The sequence below is a fragment of the Pteropus medius genome, unplaced genomic scaffold (assembly GCF_902729225.1).
Source record: "Pteropus medius unplaced genomic scaffold, Ma_sr-lr_union100, whole genome shotgun sequence".
Classification (NCBI taxonomy): Eukaryota; Metazoa; Chordata; class Mammalia; order Chiroptera; family Pteropodidae; genus Pteropus; species Pteropus medius.
This window is the reverse complement of record NW_024349801.1, coordinates 8,462,303-8,476,623: the sequence shown is the minus strand read 5'-3', so window position 1 is coordinate 8,476,623 and position 14,321 is coordinate 8,462,303. Positions and strand designations below refer to the sequence as shown.

Below are 14,321 nucleotides of genomic sequence, written 5' to 3'. Positions count from 1 at the left end.
TTTTTTAATCAGTCCCTGCCTACCTCTCTGGCATATCTACCTCTGCTTGCCACTTGCATTCTTTACTCCAGGCATGCTAAATTATAATACTTAAAATTCTCTAAATATGCTTTATTGTTTTAAGTCTTCATGCCTTTACACACACTGTCTCCTGGGCCTGAATTATAATGATATTTCTTAATGCTGTTCTCAGAGATCTCAACACCAAGTATGTCAGGAAGAGAAGGGAGATCAGGAAAAGAGACAGGTAGTTGAAACCAAGTGTGCTGGGTGCTGGAACAGAAACCTCATGGAGTACAGTGATGACACACAAAAGAGAATGGCTACCCATACCACAAGAGAGGAAGAAGAAGGAAGTCATCCTAGAGAAGGCAATCTGTGAGATGGCACCAGTATTTTCGTATAATCGCTCCTCTCTCGGGAATGTTGCACTTTGACCAAGGTCTCCAAGTAATTCTACTTGAGATCCCAAAAGGGTGGTCATTTTTGCTCTTCCAACATACCCGCATAGGCTCTTCTCCAACAAGAAGGGGGATGAAGTCGCACATCAGCTATGTCAAAGGGAAAAAGTCAATGCCAAGATGGAGAAGGTCAAGGAAAGGCGTGAGAACAGAAGAGCAAGTTCCTACACAAAGCGAGAGGCTTAACTGCTACACTGAGATTCTTGTTTTCACTCCACATCTGTTTAAATGTGGACAAGTTTACAAATATTTACAACCCAACAGCAAGAAGACAAGGGAAAAAAGACAAGAAGCTACTGTTTCCAACAACTAATAAGTTACGTTTACATAGCTTTCAGTCTTTCAGATGCCCGAAGATCTGGAAAAGGGAGTCTGGAATAGAAGAATTATAAGGATTTTGTAGAAGAAACCTATAGTTGGGGTTACAAGGATTCCTTCAGCTCTACAAATTAGAAAAATGCAAAGCTGCCATGCCCATTCATTCTTATGCTGTAGATACATATGTCATTCCTACGTTGGTGAATTTATAAATAATATAGAGTTTTATTTAGGAACTGAAACTCAGAGCACCACATTCACTCAAGACCAAGATGAGAAAATGGCACCCGAGTCACCATTAGAACTTTCATAACAAGGGGAAAAGGTCAACAGGGAGATTGCTCAGCTATTTCCAGAGCACGAATGCGCCTTGGGAAAAAAAAAAACATTTTGTTCTTTTTAAAAAAAAAAAAAAGCATCAGCTTTGAAGACTTTCCTGTTTTAAAATCCTATCAGTTCTAAAAATCAAGATATTTTCTTCAGTTTATTTACGTAAGAAGGTTCTTCGTTGATACTTCTTTCACAAAGGCATTGAGAGTCTGGGATAAGAAGTTATTCACTAGCTGCCTCTTTTGACATAGGCTTTGCTACTTGCCTTTTTATTTCAAGTGCTTGAAAATGAACTTTAACATCTCTTTCTGATTGCTAGGGTACACATTTAGGCTGTCAATGTGAATGCAAAAGACTGCTTATATTTTTGAAGTTCCTTATTTCTTGTGTAATTATTGGTTATTATTTGAGATTAAGTAAAATTAAGGTTTTTTTTTTCTTTTGCAGTGTTCATCTTTCCCTGTGCATCCCACTTAAATTAGCACACCCTATTCCCAATACACCATAAACTTTCATGAAAAGATTAGTTAATAAAGAGATTTAAAAGCTGGTCCTCATTTAGAAGGGGGATGCTTATGTTAAAGATTTGTAGACATTGAACTTCCTGACTCTTTGATAAGAAAAAGAAAATGCATTGTGAAATGAGTTTTTAAAACAAGCAACTAATTCCTCAACATTTTTTTTCTTTAGCCTTAACTTTCTTGGTTATTTATGAGTCTGTAGTCTTTCCCAGACACCATTGTAAATGAGTTGTAAACTCTGGTGACATTTTGAGTCTCAAATGCACAAATATAAATGAAAAATGCTCTTGCCTCCTGGGGCAAATCTCTTATCCCTTGAAGGAATAAAACCCATTTGATACACACCTATGAACAACAGGCTCTTACCTTTTTGTTGATTTAATTTTCCATTTGACTAATATCTATTGATGTCTTGTTGTGTGCTAGATACCAAGGATACAACGTGATCAAAACCAGTCATGGTCCTTGCCCTCATGGAGTTTACAGTGGGGGAGAGGGGCATAAATTACAAGTAAAAGAGAAATATGAGTAAGTATGATATAGAAAGTACAGTCCAGTGCAGGCAGGAGGAGAGAGGGAGTGGTTCCAAGAGGTCAGCCAGACCACAAGACAGGCTTGGATGAATAGGATAGGCTCCCTGATCTGATGTCCAGCTGGCTGATAGAGCTACAAGTGCCTTCACCTCCAGAATCATGATTAATTATTACACCTGAAAGTAGACTTTGTACGAGGTTCTGTATATGACAATGAATGTATAGAATTATTTGGAGTATAATATAGCAATAATTGAAAAAGAATAACTGAATTAAAATTAAACATCTCAGTTTAAAAAAGCATGTCTTGGTTAGAAAAACTCTTGAACCTGTGGACTCAATAAAGAATGTAAATGCAAATGAAGAGAAAGGTGGGAGAGAAGAGTTTTGCACCTGACAGATAATAAACTCCTTCCTGGGTGACTATATATTTGAAAGTGCCTTAGTATGATATCATCCTGCCATATTTTTCCACCATTACACTTGCAACTCTGCAAGCATGGAACCAGCTACATTGACTCACCACTCTTGCTTAAAAGTTGTTCTGTATGAAGAAAATATTGGATAATAAAATTATGAAATTACTTGTTGACTGGTGATGTTAGCTATTGTGACAATAATCAATCACTCTTCCTGTCCCTTATCCCACCAAAAATGGCAGAATCTACCTGGAGATGTTATGATAAGAAGTCAAAGGAGTCCTGAAGTTCAAGAGAAAGAAGTAAAATTCTAAGTAAGGTACAAAGAAGATTTTCCTGTAATATAGTTTCATAATAGAAGATCATTTAACCAGAATATCCATGATTTTACCTAACCTACAGAAGAATATGGTATTTTCAGATTTAGATATCTTAGCTTTGAACAAGCACAATAATTTTTTTAAAGTACTTAAAAATATTATATGATACCTATGACATAGGAAAAAATAAACTAGTTTTAAAGGTATATATATAATATATGATATATAAAAAATATGTTTCTTCATATATAAATGTATCGTGCAAACTAACTAAAGAATGTGTTAAACAAAAATCATCATTTTGCATCCATGAAAAATGTATAAATTAACATGAAAATGGAAAAAATAACATATCTAAATATTTAATAATGGAAACAGCAGACATATTTTACTCATCAATTCTTATACATAGCATTAGCTTTGTACTCATTTCCTTTAAAAATGACAGATACGTAAAAATGATAAATTACTTTTTTAAATGAAATTTTTATTTCTCAGGAAATTCTTGTTGATCTGAAGAGAGGGATGGGGCAAGGGTCCCTTATCAACAGGATTAGATGTAACAGCAGCACAGAAACTAGGAATGGAACAGTGCCGCGGCGTTGATAGAAAGATCCGTCATCTGCCTTTCCTTCTGCTTTTCGCTTTTCTTTTTCAGGTTTTTCTTGCAGTTTCTACATCTGAGCCATAGTAATAAATGACATTTATTTATTAGTAATAAATGACATTTGTCCTATGAAATTTATGAATTACTGGCTTAGTAATAAATGACATTTGTCCCATGAAATTCATGAACTTTCACAGTATAAAATAGCATTGGATAAAGGTATTCTTCATCCATCAATTACAACTCATGCCATCACAGATCCAACTAAGTGGTGCTTACCACCAGCAGCATGAACCAATCACTTCAGGAAATTATTCTTCAATTACTATAATAAATGATTTTTTAAGTAGGCAATGTTTTTTTCTTTTAAAAAGCAAGTATATAATAATTTCATCATATACTCTTATGTTTAGACTTCTAGATAAATGATCTTCTATTAAAGTTCATGAAATAAAGGAATAGTTCATGAAAGATCCACCTCATGTTCAATAAAATACAAGGAATATATTTTCCATGAAATAAGAACAATCTGACATAAACCAACAACCAATATAAAACATTTTAATTTAAAAAACTGTTGTATGAGAAATTGTAAAGATTTAATGCTGCCAAAATTTGACTTTGGGTGGTGAACATACATGCAACATACATATGACATACTGTTGAATTGTACACTTAAAACTTATATAATTATATTAACCAATGTCACCTCAATAAATTTAATTTAAAAAATAAAATAAAGTCAGAAAAATATTTTAAATTTTTTGATTAAATGATGCAGAGAAGAAATTTAAGAAATACTAACAGAATTTTAAAAATTAATTATTAAAGTAATATTGAATGAAAATGAAAAATTAGAGGAGTTGGCAGATAAACTGGATAGACAACAAAGATTCAACTAATTATTGGATGTTTTGGCAGAAAAAGACAGCACAAATGGATCAAAGCAAGACTTAAAAGTATAATAAGAGAAAATCTATACAAACTAAGTCTTTTTGACTTTTGAGAATTAAATAACCAACTATATTTCAGGTAAAATTGTCAAATAAACAACCTTACCAAGACACATAATGGTCAAATTTTCAAAGAAAAATACAGATGCTCCTTGACTTACTATGGGTTACTTCCTGATATACCCATTGTAAACTGAAAATATTGTAAATCAGAAACGTATTTAATACACCTAACCTACCAAACATCGTAGCTCAGGCTAGCCTGCCTTAAACGTGCTCAGAACACTTCAATTAGTCTACAGTTGAGCAAAATCATCTAACACATGAATACACTGTGGAGAATAGGTTGTCTACCCTCGTGATCACATGGCTGACTGACTGCTATGGCCCTCTGCCACTACCCGGCATCATGAAGGAGTATAGTACTGCATATTGCTAGCCCAAGAAAAGGCCAAAACTCAAAACTTAAAGTTTCTACTGAATGCATATTGTTTTCGGACTATCATAAAGTCAAAAAATTGTAAGTCAAACCATCTTAAGTCAGGGACCTTTTGTATAGGACTGGAAAGTGGCCTTTAGATTAAGCAACCCAGAAGTCAGGGTAAGAGTCAAACTTCTTGAAAGAGCAGTCTACTCTCACGACCTTCATTTCTTTACCACCAGCTTAGTCCCCATCCAACTTATGACTTCCACCTGATCCACTGGAACTTCTATCACCAAAAAAAGGTAATGCCTTCTAGTGACTAAATCCAAAGAACACTTTTTAACCCTCGTTGTGTCTGACCTGCCTGTAACTGACTACTCTTTTTGAGAAATGTCTTTTTCCTTGGTTTCATGGATACCAAACTTCCCTGGTTTCCCTCTCACATATTCTAAGTATTTTTACTCATTCTCCTTTCCTGAATCTACCCTTTATCTATCTTTAACATTAGTCTTCTAGGCTTTATCTATCTTTAACATTAGTCTTCTAGGCTTTGTCTTTCTTCTTGACTCCAACCTCACAGCTTCTGTGTGCAGCCCCGTCTTCTTCCCAAGCTTCCATTACCACGGATATGCCAACAACTTCCAAATCCATATCTCCAATTCAGTCCTTTCCCACTATCTCCAGGTCCATATATTTTATTTCTTGGATATGGCTAGATGTGACACCTCATAATTTTTCTCCCTTCCTCTCCCAAACTTTTTCCTATGCCACCGTTTCCTCTCTTAGTACATGGCACCATCATCGATTCTGTTGCTTGGGCAAGAAATCCAAAAGTTATTTTTGACTCTTCTCTCTTTCTCTCTCCCTCTCTTGCATACACACAAAAACCTAGTCCTGTTGATTTAACATGATAAGCATTTTTCACATCTGTATATCCCTCTCCATCCCCACTATGGTCACCCTAGTCTAAGCCACGATTATCTTTCAACTAGGCTCTTATAGGAACCTAAAATCTGGCTTCCTAGCAACCAATATTGTGTCCCACACCAAGGCCATTCATTATTCTACAACTAGAGAGATCTTTCTAAAATAGAAAGATTATCGTGTTACCTACCCAAATCCATCACCTATAGCTATATAAAACTTTTCTTTTGGGCTCTTCTTTTAGAAAAAAAAATATCTTAAATCTCAAGTAATCTTATAGAACTTTTGTTCCTGCATTCTTTAGGTATCATTCTCCTTTTTGCTTTATTATTCTCCAGTCTTCCTTAAATGTGGCACTTGTTTCTTAACCCCTTACACTAGCATATAATTTTCCCTCTGTACATTTTTCTTTCCTTCCCACTCCTGTCTTTCAACCTATACAACTCTGACTCATTCATGTTATTTCTTTCCAATTAGTACTTTCTCAGGGAAGCTTCTCTTTCCTCCCTAATTGGGTTAAATTCTTCTAGCCAGAACACAGATAATCTAATTTAAAAATAAGCCAAAGAACTTAACAGACACCTCACCAAAGAAGATATACTAATGGCAAATAAGCACATGAAAAGATGCTCCACATCATATGTCATCAGGAAAATGCTAATTAAAACAAGATACCACTACATATCTATTAGAATGGCCAAAATCTGGGACACTGAAAACAACAAATGCTGGTGAGGATGTGGAACTAGAAGAACTCTCATTCGTTGCTGGTGGATATGCAAAATGGTACAGCTACATTGAAAGACATTTTGACAGCTTATTATAAAACTAAACATATTTTTACCATATGACTCGGCAACCATACTCCTTGGTATTTACCCACAGGCGTTGAAAACACATCCTACAAAACACTGCACGTGGATTTTATAGCAGCTTTACTTACAGTTGCCAAACTTGGAATCAAACAAAATATCCTTCAGCAGATAAATGGATAAATAAAATGTAATGCATCCAGACAATGGAATATTATTCAGAACTAAAAAGAAATGAATTATCTAGCCATTAAAATACATGAAGAAATCTTAAGTATATATTACTAAGTGAAAGAAGCCAAACTGAGAAGGCTACATATTGTATGATTCCAACTATATGACATTCTGGAAAAGTACAAAGATCAGTGGTTGCTTAGGGTCGGGATGGGGGAGGGATAAATAGCAGAGCACAGAGGATTTTTAGGACAGAGAAAATACTTTATGTGATACTATAATGATGGATACATGTCATTATATATTTGTCCAAACCCATAGAATGTACAAAAAAAGAAAAAAACAACTCAGTGAACTTGAAGATAGATAAATAGAAATTATCCAATTTGAAAACTAGAGAACAAAAGAGTAAAAAAAAGTGGAACTCAGAAATATATAGGAAACATCAAGCATACAAACATATATGTAATGGGAACAAGAAGACAGCAGATATTTTGAAGAAATAATAATTGAACATTTCTCAAATTTTATTAAAACACTAATCTACAGATCTAAGAATCCTGAACAAACTCGAAGTATGTTTAAAATAAAGAGATCGACACTTAGAAACATCATAGTCATCTGGTAGAAAACCAAAGACAAAGAGAAAATCTTGAAAGTAGCAAGAGAAAAATGACAGAAAGTTCAAGGGAGATCAGGACAAAGCCAGATGTCCAGCCAGCTAGAGATGTGCTGTCACTGACCTGGTGACACAGATCCACCACAGTCCTGGTCACGGTCATGTTGGTTGCAGGCACCATTTGACCACCTAGAATGGGAGGAGGGCAAGGGAACACCAGGGGAGGAGGAGGATCAGAGAGGAAGTTTACATGTCACTCAGCTGTCATGCTGTTGCACAGCAGGGAGTCTCTTGGTCAGAGAGTTCTTGGATTCTTATCATTACAAAGCTCCATCTTACTAATGGTCAGCAGATGTTGGGTGAGATTTTACAGAGTATCCAAAGCAAGCAGGCTCTAAATACACTTGTTTAGGCTATTTCTTAAATAATTGGATGTGTAAAATTTTGATTTTGGCACCAATGAATGTTTGAGCTAATGACTATCAGCCTGCAGTGAAGAAATAAACAACCAAGGGGCCAATACACAGAAGTCATCTTTGGGTCATTTTATGTAACAAACATAAAACTATGAAAATTTTAGAAGAAAAAATTAGATAAAATCATCTTGACTCAGAGTTGTCCAAAGAGTTCTTAGATATGACACCAAAAGAATGATTCACTAAAAATAATTCAATTAGTTGAACATCATCAAAATTTAAAACTTTGTTTTATGCAAGACCCTGTGAAAAGAATATAAATACAAGCTATAGCTAGAAGAAAACATTTGCAAATCACATGTACTAGAAGGTATGTGTATCTAGAATATATAAAGAATACTCTAAACCCAACAGTAAGAAAACAAAATAAAACAAATCCAATTAGAAAATTGCCAAAGATTTGAACATAAACTTCATCAAAAGGGATATACAGATAGCAAGTGAAAGATGTTCAACTTCTCTAGCCATTAAGGAAATACAAATTAAAGTGAGAATAAGAAACCATTGCACACCTATTAGAATGGCTAAAATTAATGCTGACAATACCAAGTGTTAGAAAGAATGTGGAACAACTGAACCTCTAATATATTGCTGGTTGAAATGTAAAATAGGAGAGACATTCTGGAAAAAAAGTATAATAGTTTCTTATTGTTAAATAATTGAACAACTACATTCCTGGGTATTTATCCCAGAGAAATGAAAATTATGTTCACATAAAATCTGGACATAAATCTTCATAGAACCTTTTTTGAAATAACCTAAAATAGAAACAACCTAAATATTCTTCACTAGACAAACAAACAAACAAACAAAAACTATATACATCCCTACAGGGGAATATTACTCAGCAATACAAATAAACAATCTAATAATCCATGTGACAACATGGATGGATCTCAAGAGCAGTATGTTAATTGAAAGAAGCTAGATACAAAGGACTAAATGTCATAAAATTCCTGAAAATGTAATTTATAGAGACAGAAAGCAGATTAGCTGTTTCCTAGGGCTGATGTTGGAAATGGGCATGAGGGAGCTTTGTGGGGTGGTAGAAATGGATTGTGGTGATGATTGCACATGTCTATAAACTTTCTAAGATTCATTAAACTGTATGTTTAAAATGGGTAAATTATACCTAAATGCAGCTATTTTTTAAAGAGAATCATTGACTATATAAAATATGACAATGTAGAATGGGGTTTATAACATATGTAAAAACAAAATGTATGACACCATAAAATGAGGATTGGGAGGAAAGAAATGGAAGTATACTATTGTAAAGTTCTCACATGTAAAGTAAAATATTACTTGAAAGTAAACTATAATAAGTTAAAGATAGCTACTATAAACCCTAAAGCAACCACTGAAATAACAAAATAAAAACTTGTGCATGATAAGCCAATAAAGAAGAGAAAGTATTATCACAAAAAAAATTTTTAGATTAACCTAAAAGAAAGCAGAAGGAAAAAAAGGGAACAAAAAATAGATGAGACAAAGAGAAAAGAAATAGCAAGATTATAGGTTTAAACTTAATCATATGAATAATCACATTAATGTAAATTGTCCAGATATCACAGTCAGAAGGTACAGATTATCAGATTGGATTAAAAAAAATAAATAAATCAACACTCAACTGCTGTCTACAAGAAAAGCACTTCAAATATAAAGACACAAATAAGTAAAAGTGAAAGGATACTAACACTAACCAAAATCAAGGGTAAATATATTAAAATTAGAAAAAGTGAATTTCAGAGCAAAGAATATTACCAAGGATAAATGAAATCATTTCATAATGATAAAGGGGTCAATTCATGAAGAGTACATGACAATCCTAAATATTATGTACCTAATAACTCATCTTTAAAATTTATGAAGCAAAAAGTGATTGAATGAACTATAAGGAGAAATAGACAAATCCATAATTAGAATTTATTTCAAAACCCATTTCAATAATTTATAGAACAAAGAGCAAATAAGTAAATCCACAGAAGATGTGAACAACAATGTAAATCAACTTGTAATTGAAATTTATAGAGCACTCTGGAAAAAACAGCAGATTACACATTCTTTTTAAGTGTACATGGAACATTTGCCAAAATAGGTAATATTCTGAAATAAGATTCAAGTAATTTAAAATATTCATGTCATAAAATATGGGCTCTCTTACCACAAAGGAATTATATTGGAAATCCATAACAGAAAGATCTCTAGAAAATCCCTCAAATATGTGAAAACTAAATAGGACACTTGAAAAATAATCCATGGTTCAAAGAAGAAATTAGGGAAATTATAAAGTGCTGTGAACTGAATGGAAATGAAAACACAATATATCAAAATTTATGGGAAGCAGGAAAAGAAACTTCAACACTTACCTCACAACATATGCAAAAATTATATCATTACCTAAATGTAAAATCTAAACTGTAAAACTTATAGAAGAAATCATTGGAGAAAACCTTTGAAATCATGGGAAGAACAAGATTTCTTACACAGGACACAAAAAATACAGACCATGAAAGAAAGAAAAAAAAAGATAGACTTCATCCAAATTAAAAACATCTGCTTTTCAACAGACACTATTTAAAAAAGAAAAAGATGAGCCACAAAGTGGAAGAAAATATTTGCGAAACACATATCATACAAAGAAGTTATTATATTCAGGGCATTTAAAGAACATTCAGAATACAATAATTTTTAAAAGTCTAATTTAAAAATTGAGCGAAATATTTGAACACTTCACCAAAGAAGATATAAAGATGGCAAAATAGGCACATGAAAAGATGCACAGTATAAGTGGTCGTTAGAGAAATGCAGGTTAAAACCACAATGATATTCTCCTATTAGAATGGCAAATATTTTTTGAAAAACTGTTAATACTAAGTGCTGGTGGGGATATGGAGCAAATAGATCTCTATACATAGGAGGTGGGAATGCAAAATGCATTATCCACTTTGGGAAACGGTTTGACAGTTTCTTATCAGGTTACACATACAATTACCATATGACCCGACGTTAATTCTAGATATTTACCCACAAAAAAAATGAAACATATGTCTCTCAAAAACCTGTACATGAATATTATTTCAAACAGTCTTATTCATAATCTCCCAATCTAGGAAGCAACCCATTAATGTCCATTAATGGTGAAAACAAACAAATCCTGTATAGCCTTACAATGAAATACTACATAGGAATAAGAAGGAAGGAAACTCAGCATACCTGCAACAGTATCAACAAACCTCAAGTGCATTATGCAGAGTGAAAAAAGCCAGAAACAGAAGTTATATACTGTGTGATTCCACTCATATGATGATCTGGAAAAGGCAAAACTATAGACATAAATCAAATGAATGGTTGTCAGGGGCTGGATGGAAATACGGGATCAACAGGAGATGAAGAAACTTTCCAAAGTGATGGAAATATTCTATATTATGATTGTACTGGTGGTTACATGACTGTGTATGTCAAAATCACCAAACAATATGTCTAAATAAGATGAATTTTACTGTATGTAAATTGTTCTTCAATAATCCTAATTTTAGAAAAAGAATATAAGGAAGAAAAAAAATACTGAAGATATATTGGCTAAGAATTTTTCATGCTTTAAAGAAAGTCATGAATCTTTATTTTGGAAATTTGTTCTGAGATGAGAATAGAATAAATAAAAATAAATCCACAATTAAAAACGTTGTGGCAAAACTGTGAAGTCAAAAGCCAACAAGAAAATTTTTAAAGCTATGAAAGGAGTAGGGGAATGTATATTCAGCAAAGAAGGGTCAACAAGATTAGCTGCAAATGAATAATAATTAGATTGACAGGGACTTCTCAACAACACAAGTCAGAAGATAAGAGAATGGTATCTTCAAAGTTTTGTGAAAAAACAAATATCGATCCACCTGAACTAACATTCAAAGTAAGGGAGAAAAATGATAATTTTGGATAAAGAGAGACAGAAAAATTTAGAACTAACAAACCCTCACTGAAAGAATTGCTAAAGGTTATAGTACTTTTAAAAAGGAAGAAATTGAACTCAGAAGGAAGTAGAGTGATGCAAGAAATAATAGTAAGAGAAACTGGTAAACATATCAATAAATCTAAGAGTAATAATAATAATAAATATTAAGGGAATAAAACAAAATAATGGTATACTACTTAACAATAAAAAGAAACAAACTATTGATACATTCAACAACTTGGATAGATCTCAAGAACATGCTCTGTGAAAAGAGCCAATCTCAAAAGGTCACATACTCTATGATCCTATTTATATGACATTCTTGAAATGGTACAGTTATTGAGATGGAAAACAGATTAGTGCTTGCCAGGAGCTGGAGACGGTGGGTGAGAGTGAGCCTACAAAGGAATATCATGAGAGATCTTCATAGTGGTGGATCGGTTTTGTATCTTGATTGTCAGTGATGGTCACACATATCTACACATGTGATAAGAAGATACAGAACTGTAAACAGACATTGTGCCAATGTCCACATCCTGACTTTAATATTCCACTACAGTTATATAATATATAACTTTAATAGGGAACTGAGTGGAAGACACGAAGACCTCTCTGTGTTATCTTTGCAACTTTCTGTGAATCTATAATTATTTTTTTAAAAATATCTTTCAAAACTAAGATGGAACCACTAAGTAATAAAAATGTGGAAGATAGCAGGGGAAATCTGAAATAAATCATTTTAAGGTCTTCATATGTTTGGAAAGAAGACAGAGATACTCATTAACTCAGACCTTAAGTCAAATATATCATTAAAAATTTAAGAAAGACACTAAAGAAATATAAAAAGAATGTATAGTTTCTAAATCAGAGAAGGGGAAGAGGAAATGATAGTAAGGAAAATCTGTTTAATTCAATAGGAGTTATAAAAGGAAAAAAAGGGTAAAGTGGTTGCTAAAACATATATTTTAAAAAATCATAACTTTGCTTTAACATTAGTAATAATGAACTAGCATTTTACAAAGTAATCTGATTCATAACAATAACGAAAGAATTACAATATCTATAAAACATCTCAATGAAAACTATGGGTGGCATATGAAGGAAACAAATATTTTTGAATTCGTTCTGTTTATAGTTATCTAGCCTTGAGAGATAAGGAAAGGAGGGCAAGTTCAGAATTTGTTCATGAACAGCATGTGTTGGATAAGAAAGCAAAAGTAACCACATTGTGCTAATCTGTGAGACCTAAATGTAAGAATGCTGGCATTTCTGATGTGTCAAACTTGGACCAGCTGAGTAAAATACAGGATATGAGTCAATACATGCTCCTAATAAGTGGATGCCAGCAGTAAACAGTCTCTACAAGTAAAACTCCATTTCTGATATAACTAGCTGGAGGAGGACCGGAGAGTTGAGGGCTCCTACGTCTCGCTGGAGCAGAGGTGCAGCTATAACAAGGTCTGGGACCTGAGCCAGCTAGGAAGGCAGAGGTGTTCCACCCTTGACTTTCCCAGCAACAAGCCTGCTGGTGGTACTCAGAGGTATAGCCTAGTCCCCTTCGCCAAAGCTGCCAGCCACAGCTTGCCCCAGAAAGAACATCCTAATCAAAGAGTGTCTTGCCTTAGGGTCAAGACTCTCTTATCGGTGAGAAGAATGACTGATGCTGCTTCTATCTTCTTTATCCACCACACTCAGTAAATGGGTCTCATCCTTTCAAGAGACTGGTGAGGAGTATTCAGTTTTATGGTCCCATCTGGTGGGTTTGGAATTATCTGAACCACACACCCCACACCCCAAAATGGATTTTAAATTCTCTCGTTAATGAAGAATCCAACTGGAACACTACATGTGGGTAAAACTACATTTGTTCATTGATAAAATGTATAATACAACTCGGATAAAGCAAACTATGTTCCCGAAGAGGGAGTTATCAATCCTTCCAAATCAATACATAGGTTTGGTTCAATATGATTCTAATCAATATCACAATGGATGAGTTTTGAACTTGACAAAAGTGTGATAAGAGCTATTATTATTTAGAATTTACTGTGCCAGATATTAATGCATGTGCTGTATGTGTTTTGACTCTGTTAATTCTCATCTCGGCGTTATAGTGAGATGAAGAACATGTTACTATTATTGCCACAGGAGATACTACAGTTATTCTCATAGAAGATAACCACTATTATTGTCAAATGAGGAAGCCGAAGCAACCTGCCCAAGATTTTAGGCAGAATGTGAACTTGAGAGGTCCGGCTCCAGAGCCCATGCTCCAAATGCCTCTGCAATTTGTCTTTAAAATGAAACAAGAAAACTAAATAGATAAGGCTGTCAAATAATAACACCAAGAGAGGCAGACTAGCCCTAACAACTATCTCAAGGTGCAATAAACAGTGTGACACTACACAAGAACAGGTAAAGAAAATCGGTGGAACAAAACCAATCATTGAGAAATAGAATCTATTGCATGCATTAATG

General features: G+C 33.8%; 1 protein-coding gene across 2 annotated transcripts in view; it reads right to left on the bottom strand.

The window, feature by feature from the left end:
• Window positions 1-14,321, bottom strand: part of CMC2 (C-X9-C motif containing 2) — a 106,639-nt gene that overhangs the window by 5,901 nt on the left and 86,417 nt on the right. Inside the window, exon 6 of one of the 2 annotated variants that reach the window (XM_039888830.1) lies at window positions 7,540-7,604. The exons of the other annotated variant lie outside the window; for it this stretch is intronic. Coding sequence (XP_039744764.1) covers window positions 7,540-7,604 — 65 coding nt within the window. The remainder of the gene's footprint in view (window positions 1-7,539; window positions 7,605-14,321) is intronic. 2 annotated transcript variants of the gene reach the window in all.